The sequence below is a fragment of the Rutilus rutilus genome (assembly GCF_951802725.1).
Source record: "Rutilus rutilus genome assembly, chromosome: 1".
NCBI classification, from domain to species: domain Eukaryota; kingdom Metazoa; phylum Chordata; class Actinopteri; order Cypriniformes; family Leuciscidae; genus Rutilus; species Rutilus rutilus.
The window spans coordinates 70653590-70677596 of NC_140209.1; the positions used below are offsets into that span (position 1 = coordinate 70653590).

Here is a 24007-nt window from a genome sequence, read left to right on the forward strand (position 1 = left end):
GGAAGTGTTGCATGCCTTAAATGTTAAAGGGATTGTGGTAGAAATGTTTTATGTAATGGCCTCACAAGTGGTCAAAAAGGTATTTTCAACATAAAATGTAAACAAAACAAAAAATAATGCAGACTATGGATGCTCAGGTCAAGAGACCATGTATACTTACCCAAAAAGAGCTTAACACAGTAGAACTACCAGACATATGATTAGATCATAACAAACCAATCACCAGAAAAAATCACAGTGAAGAAGACTTGAGTGACATTGATTTTCACTCAAATGTATGATTTAAATGTACATGTATCTTTCTGTTCAGGAGACTTACTTGGTTGTGAATAAAACTTTCCTGCAAAGAGCAACTTGGGAGTCGTGTCAGGTATATGCTAAAGGTATACTCCTAAAAAGGATGTTGAGAGTGTATAGATGCTAAAGACCTGTGTGCTCATGTGTGATTGGGGTAGTGATAGTAGCTTCTTATCAGGACGTCGTCACCATACTTCAGGGGAATATTGTATTATATAGTAAGCATTCAGGGAATTACCTCAAGGTACTGTAGTATATTATTTTATTATATTAACAACTGGAAGTTGTTTGAATTGTCCGTGTTAAAGAAGTCAGATTTAGTTGGTTGTATTTTTATTGAGGATTTCCACAACAGTTTTGGTGAGCCTAGCCAGGAGGCCCGAGGATCTCCTCCCTTCATCGGCGGGAAAGGGACGTTTTTTCTTTCTCTTTTATCACTGATTTAAAATCTCAAGAGGAGAAATTTTCCTCCAATTTCAAATTGACCAAATGTCATGAACCAGAATTGATATTTCTCCTCTTTCTCTCTCTCTCACACTCAAGCACACATTCACACCAAGCGTGCGCACAAGCCCTGAAAAGTGAAGCCAAAACATCTCGATCGCCCCCCGGTGACTGGTCCTAGTATAGGTCATAAGCCCCGCCTCCCCATGTTATTCAACGGGACGTGAGACCAACTAAACAATTAAATTACACTTCAAATATCTTTTTTCCAAAGGTGGTTTCTTTCATTTGCTGTCGTTTTTATCACGCTGATGTAAGTTCAAGTGTCTGTTTCAAAAATAAGTTGGTTTTTAGTTAGTTACGTGATGCGGTGGTGTAACGTCATGATTGACAGCTGTGATTGACAGGTTCTCGAGCGAAGTAGACACTGAAGCACCAACGGACATTTTTTTCGGGATCTTCGGAGGACTGAGGAGATTGTATTTACTTTATTTTAACAAGCCTCTTGTCGTACTGCAATAAAAAAATTTCAAAAGTGTGCAGAATCCACTCTCCCTGAGTGCATTCTGCGAGAGTGAGGGCGGAGCGTTGATTTCGCGGCTTTACTTCCTGCTCACTACTGCGCAGGTCTGGTCCCGAGATCGCTACTGCGCAGACTCAAGTTCCAATATGTCAGCGCCATATCGGGACTCTGGCGGCTTCAGTTCTCATCAATGGAAGGGGCGTCGTCCATCTTTTTTTTACAGTCTATGATTCACACACAAACACCCACTCGCTCTCTCAGCTGATCCGTATAGCAATCAGCATTTGCGCTGATCTTCTCCACACCTGTTTTCTCTTTCCTCCTGATTTTGCCTGCTACTTCTAGCTACCTTTCTCCCTGTTTCAGTGCCAGATTATTGTTGCTACAGTATTCTATCCTGCTGCCCGTGGCCTTCGACTACTCCTCAACCTGCCGTCCAGCAACTACTGATCCAGAACTGAGTTTCCCTCGCTGATCGCTGCTATCCAGCCCAGGGACTCCTGCTGTTTCCGTTTCATTAAGCCAAGTCAGGAATATTTCTGTTAACCAGTTCTGGACCTGTCTGGTGGCTGACTGTCTTTGTTCTCTTTTCATTAAAACTCTGTTTGTACCTGCATTCGCTCTTGGGTCCTCTGTTCATCCTGACAGAATAATCTGGCCATCATGGACCCAGCGAAGGAGGCACCTTTCCATTCAGCGGTCGAAGTTCAGGGAGCCATGCTAGGCAGACACAAGGAGGAATTGTCTCCGGCCAGACATGCTGTGGAGAGTCTGGCTGCCCAGGTGACTGACTTGTCCACGCAGCTTCATCACTTTCGCCTGGATCCGCCGTCCTCCCAGAGGACTCACAGTGTTCCCGAACCCAGGATCAATAATCCACCTTGTTATGCTGGTGAGCCCACCGAATGTCGCTCTTTGTTAACACAATGTGAAGTTATGTTTTTTCTTCAGCCCATCACTTACGCTGAGGATCGCGCCAGAATTGCTTTTGCTAACCGTTTCCTTGCTAACCAGACGGGCACGTGAGTGGGAAACGGCCATCTGGGATTCACGGGCGAACTGCTGCGACGAATATGTAATGTTTAAGGAGGAGATGATCAGGGTGTTCGACCATTCAGTCTACGGTAGCAAAGCTTCACACCTTCTCTCTGCACTGCGCCAGGGGAAGTGGACTGTTGCTGACTTCTCCATTGAATTCTGCACTCTGGCTACTACATGCAGCTGTAACAAAACAGCTTTAGTCACACGTTTCCTCGAATGGCTGAATGCGAATCTCAAGGATGAGATTTTCTCCCCCGAACCTCCAGCCCATCTGGATCATCTGATCGAATTGGCCTATTCGCCTCAATAAACGCTTTGAACTGCAACGCCGCGATCGGGGCATGATGACCGAGCAGCAAACAACCCCACCCACTGTTACTTCTCCAATGAGTGGTCTGGAATCGGAGCCCATGCAGCTGGGGGGTATCCACATCTCTGCTGCTGAACGTCAACGACGGATACTGAACAGACTCTGCATCTACTGCGGCCCCGCGAGTCACTTCGTCTCGACCTGTCAGCTAAAAGCCAGAGCTTCTGCCGTCCTCCTCTGGCCTGGTTCTACGGCCTACTGTATGGCCCTAATCGATTCAGGAGCTAAGGGAAGTTTCATTGATGAGTCATGGGCTCTCGAACAGGGCATTCCCCTAGTTGATTTAGAGGATCCCACCACAGTCTTTGCCCTTGACGGTAGTGTCCTCTCTAAGATCCGCCGAACCACCATCCCGGTGAGTCTCACCGTCTCTGGCAACCATCAAGAGACTATTTCTTTTTTAAGGAAGGAGGAACCTGGTGATTTGTCTGGAGTGCCTGAGGAGTACCACGATCTGCGAGCAGTGTTCAGTCGTTCCCGGGCCACTTCTCTCCCTCCTCATCGACCATATGACTGCTGCATTGATCTCCTCCCGGGTCACACCCCGCCTCTGGGAAGGTTATATTCTTTGTCGACACTGGAGCGCGAGGTGCTCTAGAAATATCTCTCCGACTCTCTCGCTGCCGGTATTGTTCTGTCCTCCTCTCCCACCAGTGCTGGGTTCTTCTTTGTTAAAAAAAAAAGAAAGACGGTTCCTTGCATCCCTGCATTGATTATCGAGGGCTGAATGACATAACTGTCAAGAACCGGTATCCTTTGCCACTTATGTCATCGGCCTTAGAGATCTTGCAGGGAGCAAGGATTTTCACAAAGTTGGATCTTTGCAACACGTATCATCTAGTCCGAATAAGGGAGGGAGACGAGTGGAAGACGGCGTTTAACACACCTCTAGGGCACTTTGAATATTGGGTTTTACCGTTCGAGCTCGTCAACACTCCTGACGTTTTCCAGGCTCTTGTAAACAACGTTTTGAGAGATATGCTTAATATCTTTGTTTTCGTTTATCTAGATGACATAATAATTTTCTCGATTTTTGGGGTTTGCCAATTTCTATCGCCGCTTCATTTGAAATTTCAGCCAGGTCGCCGCCCCCTGACAACACTCACTTCAGTCAAGTCTTGTTTTGTCTGGTCAGAAGTAGCCCAGACTGCTTTTGAGCATCTCAAAACCCTATTCACCACTGCTCCTATTCTAATCACTCCTGACACTAAAAGACAATTCATTGTAGAGGTGGATGCTTCAGAAGTAGGCGTGGGGCCGGTTCTTTCATAATGCTCTTCGTCCGACGATAAGATTCATCCTTGCACGTTCTTCTCTCATCGACTTTCGCCCTCAGAACGCAATTATGACATGGGGAACCGCGACCTGCGTCCGTTCCGTTCATAGTTTGGACTGACCATAGAAATCTCGAGTATATTCGGTCAGCCAAGAGGTTGAATGCTCAGGCACGCTGGGCGCTTTTCTTTGGTCGTTTCGATTTCACCATTTCATACAGACCCGTTCTAAGAACATTAAACCTGACGCCCTCTCACGTCAGTTTGGCTCATCAGAAGGCGCTTCAACCAAGGAGGAGATTTTACCACGGGGTTGTGTGGTTGGAGCGACTGTCTGGGGAGTCGAGTGACTAGTCAAACGATCTCTTACTCATATCACTACACCACGACGCTGTCCTAAGGAGCTATTATTTGTCTCCGAGTCTGTGCGTCCAGCCGTCCTCCAGTGGGGTCATTCCTCTAAATTGGTTGCTCATCCCGGGGTAAAGGGCACTCTTGCCTCCATCCACCAAAGATTTTAGTGGCCTACAAGAGAACGTGATATCCGTTGTTTCGTTGCATCCTGTTCTATCTGCGCTCAGACCAAGTCTAGTAACTCTCCACCCGCTGTTCTTCTCAGACCTCGTCCTATTCAGTCTCGTCCGTGGTCTCACATCGCCCTAGATTTTGTTACAGGACTTCCTCCATCGGCTGGGAATACTATAATCCTGACTGTCATCGATCGTTTCTCTAAAGCAGTTCACTTTATTCCGCTTCCTAAGCTGCCTTCCGCCATAGAAACGGCTCAGACTGTGTTCGATCATGTTTTTAAATTCCATGGGCTCCCCTCTGATGTTGTTTCGGATAGGGGGCCCCAATTTGCCTCTCAGTTTTGGAGGGAATTCTGTCAACTGATTGGAGCATCCGCCAGTCTGTCGTCAGGAATCCACCCACAACCCAACGGTCAAGCCGAACGGGCCAATCAAATTCTGAGTCGCATGCTCCGTAGTCAGGCATTCCAGAATCCTGCATCCTGGTCCGAACAGTTACCTTTGGCCGAGTATGCGCATAATTCTCTACCATCTTCCGCTACAGGGCTATCCCCGTTTCACTGTTGCCTTGGTTACCAACCTCCCCTACTCCCGTCTCAGAATTCCTGAGAATTCCAGATTCCTGTGCAATAGATATCCAACGCAACGTAAGATCTGCTCTTTGTCGCTCCAGAGCACGTACATGACTAGTCGCCAATCGATGTCGTGTCAAGGCCCCTAGATATGTTTGCGGTCAGAAGGTGTGGCTTTCAACCCTTAACTTACCTCTTCAGTCAAGTTCCCGTTAACCCTCTGGGGTCTGAGCTGTTTTCTGGGCCCTGGAGGTGTTCTGACATGCTCTGACATTTGTGCTTATTTCTGTTACTTGTGACATTTTCATGGCTAAAGTCTAATTACACTGTATTCAGCACAAACTCTGCTACAATAATATATCAGCAGCATGTGTGTAAAAGTTTGTAGTTTTGAGATAATGACATTTATGCGTACAAAAAAAAATTCTCACTGAAATAAGGCCATGAAACCCATACTGATTATTTCTTCACAAGACTTTTGAAAATTGTATGACGTAGCCTAGAATATTTGCTCTAAAACTATGTGAAAATCACCCTGACTGCTCATTCAGAGAAGACAATATATTGATTTAAAAATTTTACGACGTGTTTTGTGTGATAAAGCTTTATGCGGGAGGGGCGGATCACCTCATTAATATGTAAGCTTTCCACACCTGAGAAAGACAAAGACACTCCCTATTGGCCCTATTAGGAGCTTATCAGGGCCCATCATTCTGACCAACCTTGCACAAAGAATGAGGAGATTTAAAAAAGAATGGCTTTTAAAATTGTTTGGATTTATTTACAACACAACATAATCCAAAGATACACAACAAAAAAACACTTATTGATAACAATGATCCAAAGAAAGAGACCTTTGTGCCATTTCTAAAAACATTGTACATACCTTTCATTTCCAAGGTGTTTGATTTTCACTTTACCATGTTCATGTACAGAGACATGTACTGTGAATGTTGAAGTGAGCAGGACTCAGTGGCATCTGGGCCCTGAAAAAAAAAAAAAAAAACTGAACATACTGATATCAAGAGAAAGGCCTGCACGATTTTGGGAATACATTTTAGATTTTTCTGGTTAAAATTGCTTTTTAAAATTCACAGAATACACACACACACTCACACAAATGTTTCCAACAATATATTATATAATGAACACCAGGTTTGTTGTGCCCTGTAGGTATAGGCTATGCGCAGTGCTGCATAAAATAATAACAATATAGCAGCCTAAAAAAGATTTCAGTAACAACTAAGCTAGAGAAAAATATATTGATTATCATGTTATTTCAAATGTTTCCATTCGTTATGATGATATGAAATGAGATAATAGTAAAAACATGAAGCCGTTTGGAGCGGTTTACTTTTCCAAAATATGATGCATTCAAACGCGATCAAGATCAAAAATATGATACATTCAAACGCGATCGCGCTCAAATATAAAACATTATGGTTAGGCCTACCATATACATATCTACGTTTGAGCAGATATCCACAAACACAGTAACAGTAAACACGGGTCTAAATATTATAATATTCACCATATATCTAGCAACAGTTCAACTGCAATGTGAAATTTATGCAACAATAACAAACTAATATGTAAGAATTTCTTACCTTATCTTTCTTGTCTTCAAATCGCGTTCTTCTTCTGGGGTAAAGCCAATGTAAGCTCACGTCTTTCAAACTCGACGAAAAGCAGAGACTGATGAAGTGTTTTGTTTTTGAGGTAATGAGCGAGTTCGCGTTCCATGTGGAGATTTGCATGTGAATCTCTTTTGCGCGAGTAGGCGTGGTCAAATTAAAACTAATTAGGAAGCGTTTGAGAAGCTGGACATCTTGTTGGTTTTATACAAATTACTTAAACAGAGAATATTTGTTTTCAGTTTGAATCCGATCATTTAAAAGTACACACTTAAATGTTTATAAAGGTATATGGCTCATAAATGTGTGACAGGTATTCGCTGAGTTTTGTTTCAGTTTATAGACGTGCTCAAGAAAAAAAAGTTCACCGCGACGGAGAGGCAGAACGCACACCCTGTTTATTTTCTTTATTTTACAAAAGCACAATGTTTTGATTTGATTGTACACATACAAAAGTAGAAATATCACAGATTCTTTTTTTATATTTCTTTTTTCTGTATGACCATAAATGACGGAGTAATTTAAGTTTATAGTGCTACAATGTGAAGAAAATACAGCAAAACGCGGGGGCGCGTTTTTCGACCTCAGAGGGTTAATTAGCACCCCGTTTTATCGGACCCTTTCGCATCGTTAAGGTTCTTAGTCCGGTTACTGTGGAAGTCAAGTTGTCTCGCGATCTACGACGCGTTCACCCTGTATTTCATGTATCATGCATCAAACCCGTGATTTTGGATGCCATCCCTCCCCTCCTCCCGTTCTTGTTGAAGGTTCCCCTGTTTATAAAGTCCGGAGATTGCTGAATGTCCGTCCCCGGGGTCATGGGCATCAGTTCCTGATTGATTGGGAGGGGTATGGTCCTGATGAGAGAAGCTGGATTCCATCCCGGGACATCCTGGACCGCTTGCTCATCGAGGATTTCTACCGTACTGGACAGACTCCACCCTTGGGAGCGCCAGGAGGCACTCGTCGAGAGAGGGGGGTACTGTCATGCACCATGCATCTTTCTCATTTTTCTCTCTCTCACATGCTCACACGCACACATTCACTCACACACACACACACACACACACACACACATACACCCACCCACTCACTCTCTCAGCTGATCCGTATCGCAATCAGCAGTCGCGCTGATCTTCTCCACACCTGTTTTCTCTTTCCTCCTGATTTTGCCTGCTACTTCTAGCTACCTTTCTCCCTGTTTCAGTGCCAGATTATTGTTGCTATTCTATCCTGCTGCCCGTGGCCTTCAACTACTCCTCAACCTGCCGTCCAGCAACTACTGATCCAGAACTGAGTTTCCCTCGCTGATCGCTGCTATCCAGCCCAGGGAGTCCTGCTGTTTCCGTTTCATTAAGCCAAGTCAGGAATATTTCTGTTAACCAGTTCTGCGCCTGTCTGGCGGCTGACTGTCTTTGTTCTCTTTTCATTAAAACTCTGTTTGTACCTGCATTCGCTCTTGGTTACTCTGTTCATCCTGATACCAAATCCTTCCACAGCCTCAAAGTACTTGTAAGGTAAGACAGACTACAACTTGCTCTTTGTTTGAATAAAATAATAATAATAATAACAACTATTCTGTAATATCAGAGCTGAGGTCTCAGAAATAGTATTATATGAATTAAATATAGTAAGAAATATCCCGTATCCTAAGAAAATATTATCTAAATTATAGTTTAATATTGTTTTATATATTGTCTGAAGTTGGGTGACCAGGAAAAAAAAAAAACATAAAATATGGGAATCAGGAGAATTGTGGAAATACATTGAGGCATTGAAAAGCACATAATAACTATTCTCCTATATTGGTTCTTTATTTGTTTTAAACAGAAGACTTAATATTTATCCATTTCTGGTCATAATTTGGAGACTATGAGCATATGAACGCAGCCATTGCGCTATTTCAATGCCAGTCCTTCCAGTTTCGGTTTTCAATCCGATCAAGTTTTTTTAATGTTCTCTCGATCGGATTAGAAAAGGAATAAACCTACCCTTTAAACCTGATCGAAGTTTTGTTTGGATCGAGCTCAGTCGGATCAATTAAGGTGTTTACATGAAGGCTTTTCAGTCCGATTGAGCCTTCAATCCGATTACTAACGGATTATTTGGTTGCATGTAAACATAGCCAATGTCACATCTGTGGTGAAAGAGAACACTGGGCCAAGGATTGTCCACAAGAGAGAAAATTTCTCACACCTTCCCTCTAACAGCCGTTGGTTTCCATCATCAAATTTGAGAGACCGTGAATAGGATAAGGCGGGAGACACTCAACCAAAACAACTACAAATAACCGACAACCCAAGAAAAGTTGAAGGACTTTCATTAGCTGGGCACAGGTGCCACATTTTCTATGATCACTGCAGAGACCGCTCCAAAACTTCAAAATGTTGCTTATTCTAGCAAAACTCAAACAACATATGGGTTATCTGGTTGATAAGTTAACTATGCCATTGAGGGTAACAAACAAGCTGACATGAGTGACCCATTCTTACCTGGTTTCTGAAACATACCCTGTAGATTTATTGTCCAAATTGGAAGTGATCACATGACTCGATGGGGATCCTTCTTTCTCTTCTGTTCAGTTCTGCTGGAGCAGTTCTGGTCTTTGTCCAATGGGAATGGAAGGTAAGGGCAGGGAAGTAAATGTCTAGAAAGTACTATAGTGAAACAAATTAACCCTTGTGCATCAATTAAAAAAAGTTACACATAGGTCCATAGAGGACAAAAATGTCTGCCAAAAAACTGTCTTCAAAATGTGAAGCTCGGGAGCACAGACTTAAGTTTGGTCTCATTTTAAAGAAGACCCTTGACAGATTATTGTTGAAGTAAAAAAAGTTTAAAAAGTGAAACAAAAAAAAAAGGTTTAAGTTTATGAAAATGATTTATGAACTATATTTTATATAAAATACATCATTTATGAAACACGTTGAATTCTAAAACTGCTAGAAAATCTGAACAAGTTGTGTTTCAAGTTTGAGGTTGATATCTCAGAAAATGAGCTTTCAGTGAGATTTAGTTTTGGCGCAGAACCAGATTTTCCCCATTAGATGCAGCAAAACTCACTGGGACACAGTGGCTGGATTTAGGATTTACAGTTGAGTTTATCTCTCTCAAATATTACATGCACACACACACACAGAAATTTTTATTACACACATACAAACCACAATCTGACATCCATACCAACACACACACACACAATTTTTCCAGTTGGCTCTATAATATGCGTAAACAGAAAACAGGAATAAAGCTATCATTTGCTTTATAGGCCAAGCCTGAAAAAATGGCACCATCTGTTAAAAAAAAATTGTAAAAATTTTAAAGGTGCTATAAGCGATCTCACACTGTAAAAAAACACGGTCTCTGCAGACAGCCCACGCTCCACAAACTGCAGCAAAAACAAACTGAGCAACAAACAGAGCGACCCGCACCACGAAACATAACAAACTGTTCCAGCCAATAACCGACAAGAATGATGTGGGGGTGGGGTTCGGGGGTTAGTGCGCGGATGAGGAGGAGGGAGGGTCTAGCTAGCCTCCGTTTTGTTTGATAATAATTCAAACATCAACAAAAGGGTTACGCCAACCGAGATCGCTTATAGCACCTTTAATTGTGAAGCCTTGCCAAAAAGAATGAAAACCTCTTAACAAAGATTACATCATTTTATAGTTGATTGGCCCTGTGATTCAAAATTGCAGTTTTAATGGGCTTCAATGGGGATATTTGTGTCCAAAAGTATTTTGTGTTACTAGTGTAAAATAGATTTATTAAAGGAAATGGGGTTGAAATAGTAAAATTCCAATAAAAATACACACCTGTGCCAAAATCTATGCAGTTGACATTAACACAGGCAAAATATTAAATAAAAAAATGGAAAAGACAAAAATGTCCTTAAGGTTGCACAAGGGTCAAGTCATTTGCTGACATTTTACTACAAATATGTTATTAACATACATCATATTTTAGATGTTGTAACAGTTGAAATCACTGATGATGATCAATATAAATTCACTCTGATAGATACACTCACAATGCACCATATTCTGGTGTGGTGGAAAACAATGCAATCAATTCACTTATTCTTCACTATACTTGGAGAATAAAAAACTTAGTAGAGTCAATAATAAAGCATTTTCCTGTCAATTATCTGCAATAATCTAATGTTTTTTTAGTTATCTTCATTTGGAGAGCCTTCTCAAGCAAATTTTAATGCATGTGATTATTTGTGATTTGTTTAATCTGTGTATTATGCAATTACGGTTTTTAATTGATTGCCAGAAATGACACTTTTATGGTGAAATTATGTGAAATGTTCGTATTAAGGAAAATACATATTGATACATCAGAATACATGAAAATTAGTTACACAATCACAAAGTTCATCATAAATACCGGATTAGCAGTGTTTTCTTATTATTGCAATATTTCTGCATATTCGCCATTAGAAAGGTGAGGTGTGTGTGGGAATACATATTTAATACGTATCCTATTCAAGATCATATTCTGTCAATTCCCCATTGCATCACATGAGGAACTAAAGTGCTGTACACTGTGAGCATTAACTGGATGTCATCAGTTTAATGATTTTTATAAATAGAGAATCCATATGCACAATATTAACCTGGAAAACCATGTTTTGGTGATAATGTCATGTATGGATCAGGACTGCACACATTTGAAAGCTGAGAAATTATTGTCATGAAAATTTGGGTCATAATTTATTTTACAGTGCCCTTGTTACACATTACATGCACTTACTATAGTAATAACAGTAAATTATGCATATTAAATGCAACTAGCCTAATCCTAACCCTGTAGTAGGCCTGCATAATATTATGGTACACTGTAAAATAAAGTGTAACCAAAACTTCTAAATTAACAAAAATGCAAACAATGCTTTATGATTGGGTGTTTTTTTTTTTTTTTTTTTTTTCTGTTCGGTTACTAATATTTTATAGTTTATATGTTATATGTTTAGTGTGTAGCCCATACAGGAAACGGTTCCTTTGATTCTCAGGAAATCGAAAGTTAAGACCGTTGTTTTTCCTGCAGAAATCCCGCCCTGCGACACACACGCACACACGCGCGCGCGCTGCTGTTGCTGAAACAGTGTCTTGCATTTCATGCACTCTCACGCTCGTCGATTAGCCTATTGGTTAAATCTTGTGATGTGCAAATAATCTAAAAATTGTGTAAGATATATTTTATTTACACTCATATTACACATTGCTTTACATTGTTCAAAGGTTTGTCCCTTTTGAAGATTCGTCTCTCATGGATGTAAAGAGGAGACAGACGGCTGAACTCCGGTTTGTTTGGTTAATCCCAAAATATATCCTAAAATACAGTTTAGCAAGCTTCGTATTTCAAGGACGTTTTTATGCCGTGGTGTATATAATGTTGTGAAATAGCCTATAAATAGTACACAGCAGAATCTCTCTCTATATGGCTCTGGTACTACACAGCACAAGATCGTGTCATCTGAGCTCCCTCATTGGTCTGTCACCGCTCTTCAATGTCAAAATAGTTGAGATGACCAATCAAATCAAAGTAGGGGGGCTTTAATTACACACAATCTGCTGTGCTGAGCATGAATTCCAGTTGAGGGTCATTGCGAGTTAAAATGTAAGTAGCTAAACTAAACATTTCCTTTTTGACCGCTGTTTTAGGATAGAAATGTTAAATGACCAAATTAATTTTTGCCTAATAGGTCTGTCATGCGATTTGTGGTGAACTTTGTAGGGAAGTTTTGGTTATCCATGCCAAATTATAAACAAGCATATTTCAGATAAAGAAACGTCTGAATCTGAATGGCCTGAAAAAGTGGCTTGATTTCGTTCTGGTCAAAAATTTGGACACATATATTTATTTGATCAAAATACAGAAAAAAACAGTGATATTGTTTAATATTAGCTACTACAATTTAAAATAATGGGTTTCTATTTTAATATACTTATAAACATTGATACTTTTTTCAGGGTTCTTTGATGAATATGTTTTTTAAAAAAGAAAAGAAAAAAAGAACAGCATTTATTTAAAATAGAATTCTTTTGAACAATTTTTTTTGTAACATTACCGTTAAAAAAATGATAAAACGTGATAGTAAAGACATAAAAGAATTTCTATTTTGAATAAATGCTGTTCTTTTTAACTTTTTATTCATCAGTGAATCCTGAGAAAAGCATCACATGTTCCTAAAAAATATTAAGCAGCACAACTGTGTCTGACATTGATAATAAATCAGCATATTAGAATGATTTCTGAAGGATCATGTGACAATGAAGACTGGAGTAATGATGCTAAAAAATTCAGCTTTGCATCACAAAAAATAAACTAGAATGTAAATTTCCTGAAGAAAATGTGAGTGGGTGCTTGCAGTGGCAAAACTCACCACTCGGTTGCTAGGGTGCGGTTAGCTAGTTTTTATCAAGATGGTAACAAAATTAGCATTATGATAGCATAAGTAGCATGTGGCTAGCATAATGCTAGCATGATTAGCAAGTTGTTAGCATCATGCTAGCATGTTTTTAACAAGAAGTTAACATGAATAAATAGCATGTTGTTAGCATGATGCTAGCATGTTTTAGCAAGATGCTAACATGATTAGCATGTTTCTAACATGTTTTTAACAAGATGCTAGCATGATTAGCATGTAGCTTACATAATGTTAGCATGATTAGCCCGTGGCCAGAAAGTGTTGAGGTGATTCATGATTGGCTGTTTGCTGCCCCGATTCAAACAAGACCACCCTCGTGTTTCTATGACACTTCTATACAGAGATATCCCTTTGATCTCTTTTAGTGGAAGTCTATGGAACTTGTTGCTAAGGTGCTCTAAATGGTTGCTAGGGCGTGGCTTGATAGCTTCACAATGATCCTGAGAGACTGATTGGTCGTTTGAGTAAAATGACCCTTGTCTCTATGACACTGTGATCCAGAGCTATGTTCAATACAAAATCCCTATGCAATTTACCATAGTAGGAAAAACACATGCGTTTCATTGGCCGTCCTACACCATAGTAAGTCAATGGGAAATTTTGGGCTGCTCCTGCCCCCCAGGGGTGCAACTTTTACCCCACTGTGAGGTATGTTCTTACAGAGCCTGCAAGCCTCTTCAAATGTGGCAAATCACACGTTTCTGCGAAATCCACGCTCGGAGCTATGACTCGTCAAAGTTTGTCGCAATGTTAAGTCTATGGGACTTTTCAACCGCTTTTTCGCCCCTGGGGCGAACACCATACACCCGATCGCTTATAAAAGTCATAGCACACCATTCCCGAATAATCCGCACGATTTGATGCCTCATTCCAGGGTCTGTGACAAAAGCCGCTACAGGAGTAGTGCTTCAAACTTTCGGCGGAATAATAAAAAAGAAAATAAGTATGGAGAAGAACAATAGCGAGTGCCTTGCCTTTGGCAAGCACCCATTAATTATATTTTAACGTATATATATAAAATAAAACATTATTTAAAAAACAAATCCTGTATTTTTGATCAAATAAATGCAGGCTTGATGCACATAAGAGACAAAAAAAACCCATAAAAGATAGTAATTTGTCCAAATTTTGACCGTCACTGTACTATTATATATATATACTATTGCTACATAATTGTGCTACATAAAAAGTCCTTCTACATCACCATTTCACGTGTTGTTGTCCGCCTACACTTCACATAATAGGCCTGTAGGTGGCGCCTGGGCTTAATTTGACCAACTATGATAGTTTGATCAAATAGTAAACGGTGTATCAATAAACAGGCAAAATACAACTTGAATACTACTTACCATTAATGCGCCTTTTGGTTCTGGTTTTGTGTAGTGCTTTGTAGTCAAATAAGATTGCTTCATGTAAATTTGTCTGTCCATGTGATTTTTAACCGATTTATGAATTACTGGAAAATTACCGCTCCACTTCACATTGTCCAGTGAAATTTAAACTTGTTGTTGTTGACTATCAATGAATAATATTTTAATTAAATTTAATTATATTCACATTTATTTGTATATTACTTTTCACAATACATTGAGTGATCTGTTATCAGAGGTGACTGTCTTAGTGATGTATTTCAGAAATGTATATACAAATCACATAGTTGGCTAATAATGTATTGATTTAAACAATGTTAATATTAATTTAAGGCAGAAACAATGAGCCCATTGAAGTAATGAATATATGTTTGTTGAAAATGATTAAGATAGAAAAAAAGTCTTTGCAGTTGTTGGCGCTGTCTCTTGGAGCATCTAAAGTCTTCATAAGAGGCTGGATTCAAACTGGAGCTGACATTTAAATAATCAATGTTTATTTTTTATTGAATTGACACTACCTTTGAGCCATTAGGTACTCAGTGAAAGAACCATATTTGGCTCGAGAGCATAAGTTCCCAATCAGACTGTGGAAATAAGTCGCCTGCCGTCCACACTACTCCAGAGTTTTCGTCCCTCGAAAACTGAGACTTGTTGCAAACCCTGTTAGTCAAGTCTGGACCAAGACACATGCAACCCACACTGTAAAACATTGTCCCGCAAATGAATGGTAAATACTTGCAACACTGTTGCCATTAATTTATTGTTAATTGTACAGTTCTTTACTGTAATCTACAGTATGTTACTGTTAAAATACCATGCATTAAATTAAAACTCGATTTAACTGGACCTAACTTAAAACTTAAATTTATAAACTAATATTTATAATGCACTAATAATGTGAGCATATTATTACTGTGAACTTATTCATCTGCAACTACACAGTCACCGCTTGTTAAATAACCCTTTCAACCCCACAGGGAAGTCCTGTAGTGTCCACACTACAAACAGTAAAAGTAACATTGATGCAGTGTTGAAATTAGATAATTATGTGAATATGTAAAGGCGGGCATACACGGTGCAAGTTCGGACACTTGGGAGATCGTGAGATATTGCACACGTTACGAATCAGCTTCCGCACGTAGAGCTTCAGAACCTCAGACCAGCTCTTTGTCTGTTACGGAGGCCAGCAGAAGGGAAATATCTCCAAGCAGAGGTTGGCCCACTGGATAGTGAATGCCATCGTCTTAGTGTATCAGGATCAAGACAAGCCGTGCCCCCTCGGAGTGAGGGCTCACTCAACTAAGAGTGTTGCCTCCTTCTGGGCATTGGCGCAGCCTCGCTGGCAGACATTTGTAGAGCTGCAGGCTGGGCGACACCTGTTTGCGAGGTATTACAATCTCTGTGTAGAGCCGGTTTCATCTCATGTACTGGCTACAAGTAGCTAGTAGAGGAGGGGACTCACTCTGTGTCTTGTTTGCTGTGCCTTTCCCCTTCAAGGACGGGATACAAATGCCTATATTCTTCCCGGGTGAGTTCCCCACCTGGTGAACCCTGGTAGAGTTCCTCCAGCTACCTCTGCAGTTAGACGCTGCAAAAGCGTCTGATGCTAGCTCTAGCAGTCATGTTTATACCCAGAAGGCCAGTCCCTGTACTAGACTAGGTGGCCATGTTTTGTGATTCCCCCATGGGTGATCCCACATATGTATTCTTCCACGGTGCGGCTTCCCTGTCGGTGAGCCTGTGTCTTTCCCTTGGCAGAGTTCGCTCTGCCGGTATTGACTTAAACCCTTAGCGAGGCTGTCTCTACCCCAGAGACCTTCCATATGTAGCACTGCCCCAATGGTCTGTCCATATGTATAATCTCCACGTAACCTGCCTATGGGCAGGATGTGGTCTCCATAGCATCTCTTTCCATTTGGAATAGGCACACTTTCCCAGTGTTATCCAATAGTCTCACTGTGTGGGTCAAAGGAACAGCAGTGACTGGCTATCTCAGAGTAAAGCCCTGTCCTTTCTTCCATCCCAACAGGTGAGGGGGGTACAGGAGGCTTACTCTGGGCGCTGGAAGGGTCAGCAATTGTGGCGTTTTGGTCGGGTTTGCAGTTCGTCAGTTCAGTAGGAGTCCCCCCTGAAGGAGGGAACAGAGACGTTACGTCCCAACACCACAATTGCTGTATCACCACTGAATGGTCTCACTCGCCAATGTCCATTGGCTTGTTTTGTTTACACTCAAAGGTGACTGGGCTTTCAGACGAGATCCCAAATCGTCAGTTCAGTTCTGACGTAATGTCTCCGTTCCCTAGACGTAACCTAAACGTAACTCCATGCTCCTGTGGATGTCCATGCAGTCACCTGAATAACTGATATTGAAAATCTATGATTTTCATACTTTGTTTATAAATTCTGTTTATTGTTATGCCTATTTATGCATCTATAGCATGCACTTTGTTAATGCAGATGTGATTCAATAGCAATAAACTGTTAAATCAATGAATGCACCTGTCTATGTTTAAACCCCTTGTTGTGCATTTATTTAATAATGAAATGAATCTGAAATGCATCCCAGTTTTTGCCGGAAAAAATACAGATAAATGTATTGTTGATGGCTTTAAAATGTCTCTGCTTTAACAATGCAATTTCTGTTCTTCAAGGTCTGCAATGTAAAGGTGTCTGTATTTGCACTGTGAATGATCTTTAGAAGACTTTAAACAATGGGCAAGTATAATGTTGTTTGATAACACTTACCAGTCATTGTTTTGAAGTAAAATATCTCACCTTGAGCTATTTTTTGGTTTGCAGAAAAGCCAGAGGATCCTCCACTGGAGACATGGAATGAGTCTATAGTGAGCAACTGGTTAAGATCAATAGGAATTAAAGAAACATACATCGAAAAACTTCATGAAGAGGAAGTAGATGGTCGAATCCTACGTGAACTATCAGAAGAATATCTGAAAAAAGAGACTGGAATGAAATCCGGGCCTGCACTTTTGATAATCAAAAAAAGAGATGAGTTAGTAATTAATTCACAAAAAGCCCAACGACAACATGATCATTTACACAAACAGTCTTCTGGAAAAAATGACCATGGAGCAAGTGCAATTAAAAGTATTGACACAAGAGCCGATGTCAATGAAGAGAATAAGAGGGAAGAAGATTCTGTACTTGTGGCAACAACAAAGAGAGATTCCAAACCACGACCTTTTGATATGAAAGGTGTTGATTTTACATATGTTAAGAACAGTGTACTCTTACCAGAATCAGGGGTTAGTGATTTTATTATTCCATGTCATGAGTACAAGTCATTTGCCACTGCTGCAACACTGGACCGTCAAAGACTACAGGCCAAGTTCGCAAACGAAGTGCTGAAGTTTGCTACTGGTTGTATGAATGTTCGTACAAATGGCACAATACATTTCGGTGTCATGGACAGTAGAGGTGACACTGGTTATGTACATGGTGAAATCATTGGTGTTCCTGTCAAGGAAAAAGATGTATACTATGATTCATTAGATTACATTGAGAGGAGTTTCTCTAGCTCTGATAGCGAACTTGTACGACTATGTGTTGGTGAACCTCAGTTTGTTAAAGTTGTTTGTTCAAACAGCAACGTGGAACACTATGTTGTGGAGTTTGATATTAAGCCAGCAGTGAGCATAGTGAAGAATAAGGTGTTCTCTGTTAGGTTGCCAAATTTTAATGAGACTGCAAACAAAGTTCAGTTTGAGAAGAAAACCGCTTATTGGAGAGTAGGTTCTAAAACAGAACCAGTGGCTGACATGATTGAGTTCTACCAACAGATCAATTTTAGGGATGCTCAGAGAGAAGAGGCAGAGAAAACTGAGAATTTCATAGCACCAAAATTGTGCCAGAACCTGGGAAAAAAGCTCAAAATGCTCATAACAGGTGGAAAGAAAATAATGGACAAGGAAAAATGGCACATACTTGTCACCAATCGATTTCAGGAGAAGGATCTGCAACACATCGATTTTTTGCTGAACATGAACATCTTCTGTGTGTTTGACTTTGATCCAGATTCCAATGTGTCGGGGTTATGCCATGAATACAATCAGCACCATGTAGTGAACCGCCATTTCATGCAAAACTACAAAATTCCCAGCGGCTTGAGCATCCGAGACTTTGAGAGTCATCTGCGTCTGTTTGATCAAACCAGCTGGATATTTTGCAATGGGCGGAGCGATTATAAAGGCAACGAGCCTCCCTGTGATGAGAAGACCTGGGTCAAAACAAAAAGAACTCTTCTAAAAGATTGTGTGTCACTGATCTGCAAAGATATCTTGCCAAAAGGAACCTTTCAAGTGATCTTCCTTCTTACTTCCCCTGTTGACACACCATTCCTAAACACGTTCTATGAGTTCTTCACTGACATGGAAGGACATGAAGACATTATCTGCCTTGCTGAATCAGAGGAGAATTTCAAGGACTGGCAGAGGTTTGCTCTAGGATCCTGTGACATGGAAACAGTAAAGGGTTCAAGTGTTGTTGGGATGACAATAAGTCAGGTAAATGCAACCCTCCAACAGGTCCAACCTACTACTACACGGGTCACCAAACGATTACCGATCCATGTCAAAGGGGAGTGTTTCCTTGATACTCGAGAGGAGGAAACAAGATGTTCATTGGAGATTCTGAGTCTAAACCACTGTGAAGAAACTAGTCCCGATGTCATGGAATCTGAAAAGGAGAAGATTGAGCAGCAGTTTTACCATGGAGGAAAAGTAACTTGGATGAATCTCTGGCTTGCAGATAAAAAAATTATTGGGGACGTTATTCAAAGAGATGCTTACAATGAAGTCAACAGTATGGTGAAAGACTGTCTTTGTTGGAGTGTGGATCGGGAACCCATCAGCTGCATCAACATATACCATCATCCTGGCAGTGGTGGCAGTACAGTGGCAAGGCAGGTACTATGGAATAACAGAAGGGATCTAAGGTGTGCCGTTGTAAATCATTCAAAATCTGCATCGGTTGTTTCAGAAGATGCCGTTTGGCTTCGGGAATACGAAGAAAAAGATCCCCAAAAATGCCTCCCTGTTCTGCTGCTGTTTGAAGACTGTGATCAAGAGTATTTAGAAGATGTAAAGAATGAATTAGAAGTGGCTGTCAATACCAAGAAAATAGCACGTGGAACTCTCTGCTTCATTCTGCTAAGTTGTAGGCGATCGCACAATCCAGAGAAGATGTGCAAGGAATCACCTCAACAGAATGTTTCTATTACTCATAAACTTTCAGAGACTGAAAAAAAGCAGTTTTCCAAAAAACGACAAAGACTTGAAAAGCAGTTCAAGCCAGAATTCATTCTAACATTTGTCCTGATGAGTGAGGAATTCGAGAGCCACAAAATTGCTGAATATGTGAAGAAGTTTGTCAAGCATTTACTGCAAGACATTGACCACAAGTCTGTGGTTACTAAGCTTGTTCTGTATGTGGCATTGCTCAACACTTATGTGCAGAACTCATTCATCTCTCAGTCACATTGCGAAGCTCTCTTGGCACTGTCCATCTGTGTGGATAGGTTTCGACGACATGCCTTTGAGACTTCTCTAAGTGAGCAAGCTAAATTGGTCTTAATACACTTGAGGGATGAAACCACCTACATTAACTCCATCAGAATCATTCATCCACTGGTCGCAAAGGAAATCCTTCAACAATTTCTGGGTGACAAACAACAACAAAGTGATCTTGCTTTGGATCTTCTCAACAACGATGTGCTCTTTGAGCACAGGTTTGGTAAAGATCAGTACATGAAGTTCTTGCGAGATCTGTTCATGACACGTCACAGGATCAGCAAAGGTGATCAATTTGACAGCTTTTTCTCTCCCCTAATTGAACATGTGAGAGAGAAAGAGTGTCCAGGTAAAGCCATTGAGCTTCTAAAAGCAGCTTACAAGCGTTTTAATGAGGATGCATTTTTTGCTCAGCAACTGGCTCGACTCAGTTACAAACATGACAGATTTGAAGAAGCAGAAAAGTGGGCAAAAACTGCAGTAGAAAAAAGGCCAAAGAATTCCTACATTCTTGATACCAGAGGTCAGGTGTACAGGCAGTGGTTCGCAGCTAAATGTAAAGCCATGGAGCAGGATGAAAAAACACCTGAAAACACAGTAGATGCTTTGGAAACGGCACTAAAAGCCATTGAATGTTTCCAGGAATGCAAGAATGCAGCCGTTGAGGACAATGACACCATGAACAATGCTGGATTTGTTGGAGTAGTAGAGGTAGGATGTGCATTGCTGAAGCTAATGCGCACTCTTCATGTGTTCTCAAGAAGAAAGTTTTCAGAATTAATTAAATACCTCCTTACAGATTACATTCCTGTTGAGATAGAAAAACCATGGGAACATTTTCATTGTACGTTGAAAACCCTCAAAAAAATTATGCTGGAAGCACTGGAATGGATTTCGGAAGACTTGAGTTACTTCCAGACTGACCTGAACACCGATGAGGATTTGACATCTGACACTGTGGAGAGGACCATAAAGAATTCCATGCACTGGCTGGTGAATAAGTCTTTTGCTTATGGCAAATACTTCAGTGGTGCTTCTCTTATTACAGATCAAAACCAAGGGATGTTAAATCCTCTCATGAAACACATGATGATTTATTATCATGGTGGGGGAAATTTCACAACAATTTTTTCCCTCCTAACAAACCAGAAAGATAGCAACCCTGTGAGTGTTCTGGAGCACATTATTTCACTTTACCCAAGCAATCCTATGAGGGCACAAATGCCACAAGCGGACCTTGTCAACTACATAGCATCCCACTTTGCTTTAAGTTGCCTCTCAACTCAGTCTTCTAAGCTGGCTCCATTTCAGGATCTGCAAAGACTGAGTCACCAATTTCCTAAAGAGAAACAGAGATGCTTGCCAAGTGCTCTTTTCTTACTCGTCTTACTTTTCTGGCCAGAAGAGCATGACACAGAAGTGGAGAAAGAACACAAGTATGAAACTGTTCTCTCTGCTGTTGAATATCTCCAGAGAAATTACAACAAGAAGCTGAAGGACATCCCTCCAAGGAAAAAGAGGATCTACACTCATTTCTTCCTGAGCAATGGGACTGGATTTGAAAAGTTTGTCCACAAGAGCAAGGTTGAAACAATCACAAAACTGCTGTCTGTTTCAGAAAAACGCCTGAAATGGTTTAGTGGAGAGGTATGGAAAATGCCAGAAATCTCTAAATTGCTGAGATGTGTCACAGGCTGGACGGAGGATGAGAAGGTTTTTCTAGAGGGTCCCAAAGGAATAAAATTTCACATCCCAGCTCTCAAGTCATCCTCAGTACCCCATAACAATGAGAATGTCACATTTTACCTGGGCTTCACTTTTAAAGGACCTTTTGCATACAAAATTACTGTACAAAAATAGACAAACTTATGTACGTTTGGGATAAACAAGGGAGATGGCCCAATATCTGTCTTTAGGTGCAAATTACATTTAAGGTGGAGAAGATGTTTAAGTCCTGTATAGCTGAAAAGCCATTTTCCCTGGTATATTAACATCAGCACTGTACATTGATAGTGATAATTAGTTTGTTACTCTATTCAATGTGATTTCTGTCACATTCACCGTCTTCTTCCTTATCTGTGTGTGCACTACACTTCCCATCATCCTCCTTGGCACACCTGCACACCTGCACTCTATCAGCCATCATCATCATCACCTGCACTCCCTCGTTAACAACCCCTTTATATTCAGCACTCACCCTTCAGTCATTGTCTGGTCTCATTGATTCATGACACACAGACCCGCTACATTACCTACCTGCATACTCACTGTTGATCCTGATCTTCTTCAGCCTGTCTTCATTCCGTCTTCAGAGAAACATCATCTTCATCTGCAAGAGAAAGATAGACTTGGTTATTCAGTTAAGCTTCATCTGTTTATCTACATCCTGTTTACTCACCTTTCATGCTGTGTCCAATCCATTCTGCTATTAAAATATCAAACCTACCATCTTGTCTGCTTCGTGTGTGCAAACCTGACAGAAGACCAGACCAAAATGCAGAATCTTTTGGATTCCAGAGCTAACCTGTTGTCTCTATTCGACGCAGCCCCGTTCATCATCCGACGTCAGTAGAGGAATGGCCATTGGCCACTATTACAGATATAAGCTGACCAACATTACTTCTCTTATAATAGCTTTGGATTGGCCATGCCATTGCTTCCCACGTACACTTATCTAAAGTAACATTAAATTAAAACAGAGGTAAGACACACCTAAATTTAGATTGGTCAAGCAGCATTTGCTGCCCTAAACGGAAATTCACTTCTTGTCTTTGCAAACCAAGTACACTTGAATCAGTACCAAATATCAGTCGTCACTAATCTGATGCAAAACTTGCGGTAACATACGAATCCGTTTAATCTACTTGGGAAAATAATTTCAGAGTCAGTTGGAATAAATCAAATGTAACAATTTATTATGCCAGGTAAATGTATCATGAGAATTTCATAATCAGTTCAAAAATAATAAATACAAAACATCAAATGCTCTGGAATAAAGAGAAAAGATGCGAACCTGACATCAGAAAATACATGATGCTGAGAGTTTTGGCCACTCTCAGCATCACCGGTAGCCTGGATGCCAGCCAGCATCCGCCCACAACATGGAGCCATTTAGCTCCGCCCACAACATTTTTAGGTCAGGAAGTTCGGTCTGGACTTGATCCGTTGTGGAGCCATTATGCTTGAACAAAAGCTGTTCGGACCAATCAAATTGTCAGGGCGGGCTTTATACGATGATGGACAGATGATCAACAGTAACGTAATCATCAACGTCACCAAAGAGCGCTTGGGTTGAATTCGTTTACACCAAAGATGGCTGCCGCTGGAGAATTGAGATTTCACGAGTTCACACTTACAAATAAGTCAGATAGAATAAATGCATATTTGGCGTGCTGTCCGAGGAGAGGGCTCCGGGCTCGGTATTCGGCCCGAACCCAAAGTACTCCCCCCGTATTCCAGGCTGTGGAAGAACAAGCCAAGAGTGAGTGGAGGGATGCTGAAAACTGTCAAGGAATGTTAGGTGAGTTGACAGAGTGAATAAATATATTGTAATATACAGGGAAATATTGTATTGTATAGTAAGTATTCAGGAAATTACCTTGAGGTACTGTAGTAGCCTATATTATTTTATTATATTAACAACTGGAAGATGTTTGAAGTTTCTGTGTTGAAGAAATCAGATTAAGTAGGTTGTATTCTTATTGAGGATTTCCACGACAGGGATAGTTCACCCAAAAATTTTAATTCCATTATAATTTTCTCACAATTTGTTCCAAACCTGTATGCATTTCTTTCTTCTGTGTCATTTTTTACAGAATATCTTCTTTTGTGTTCCGTACGCAAAAGAACAGATGGTTAAAGGTTTGGAATGGTAAATGGTGGCAGTTTTATTTATTTTTTCAGTGAACTACCAACTCAACGTGTGTATATTCCCTATCAAAGATCCAAATTAAGCATCTTCCCCAGCAGACTGAACTGGTCTAAAGGTTTT

General features: G+C 40.6%; 1 protein-coding gene across 1 annotated transcript; it reads left to right on the top strand.

Annotated features, from left to right (window-relative positions):
* The first annotated feature begins 11766 nt into the window (after window positions 1–11766).
* On the top strand, window positions 11767–22454 carry LOC311296824 (sterile alpha motif domain-containing protein 9-like). The gene is made up of 4 exons (XM_084418749.1): window positions 11767–12310; window positions 15024–15218; window positions 17143–17206; window positions 17291–22454. The coding sequence occupies exons 3-4, from the start codon at window positions 17203–17205 to the stop codon at window positions 21874–21876; spliced, it is 4590 nt and encodes a 1529-aa protein (XP_084274875.1). The 5' UTR covers window positions 11767–12310; window positions 15024–15218; window positions 17143–17202; the 3' UTR covers window positions 21877–22454.
* The last annotated feature ends 1553 nt before the right edge of the window (window positions 22455–24007 follow it).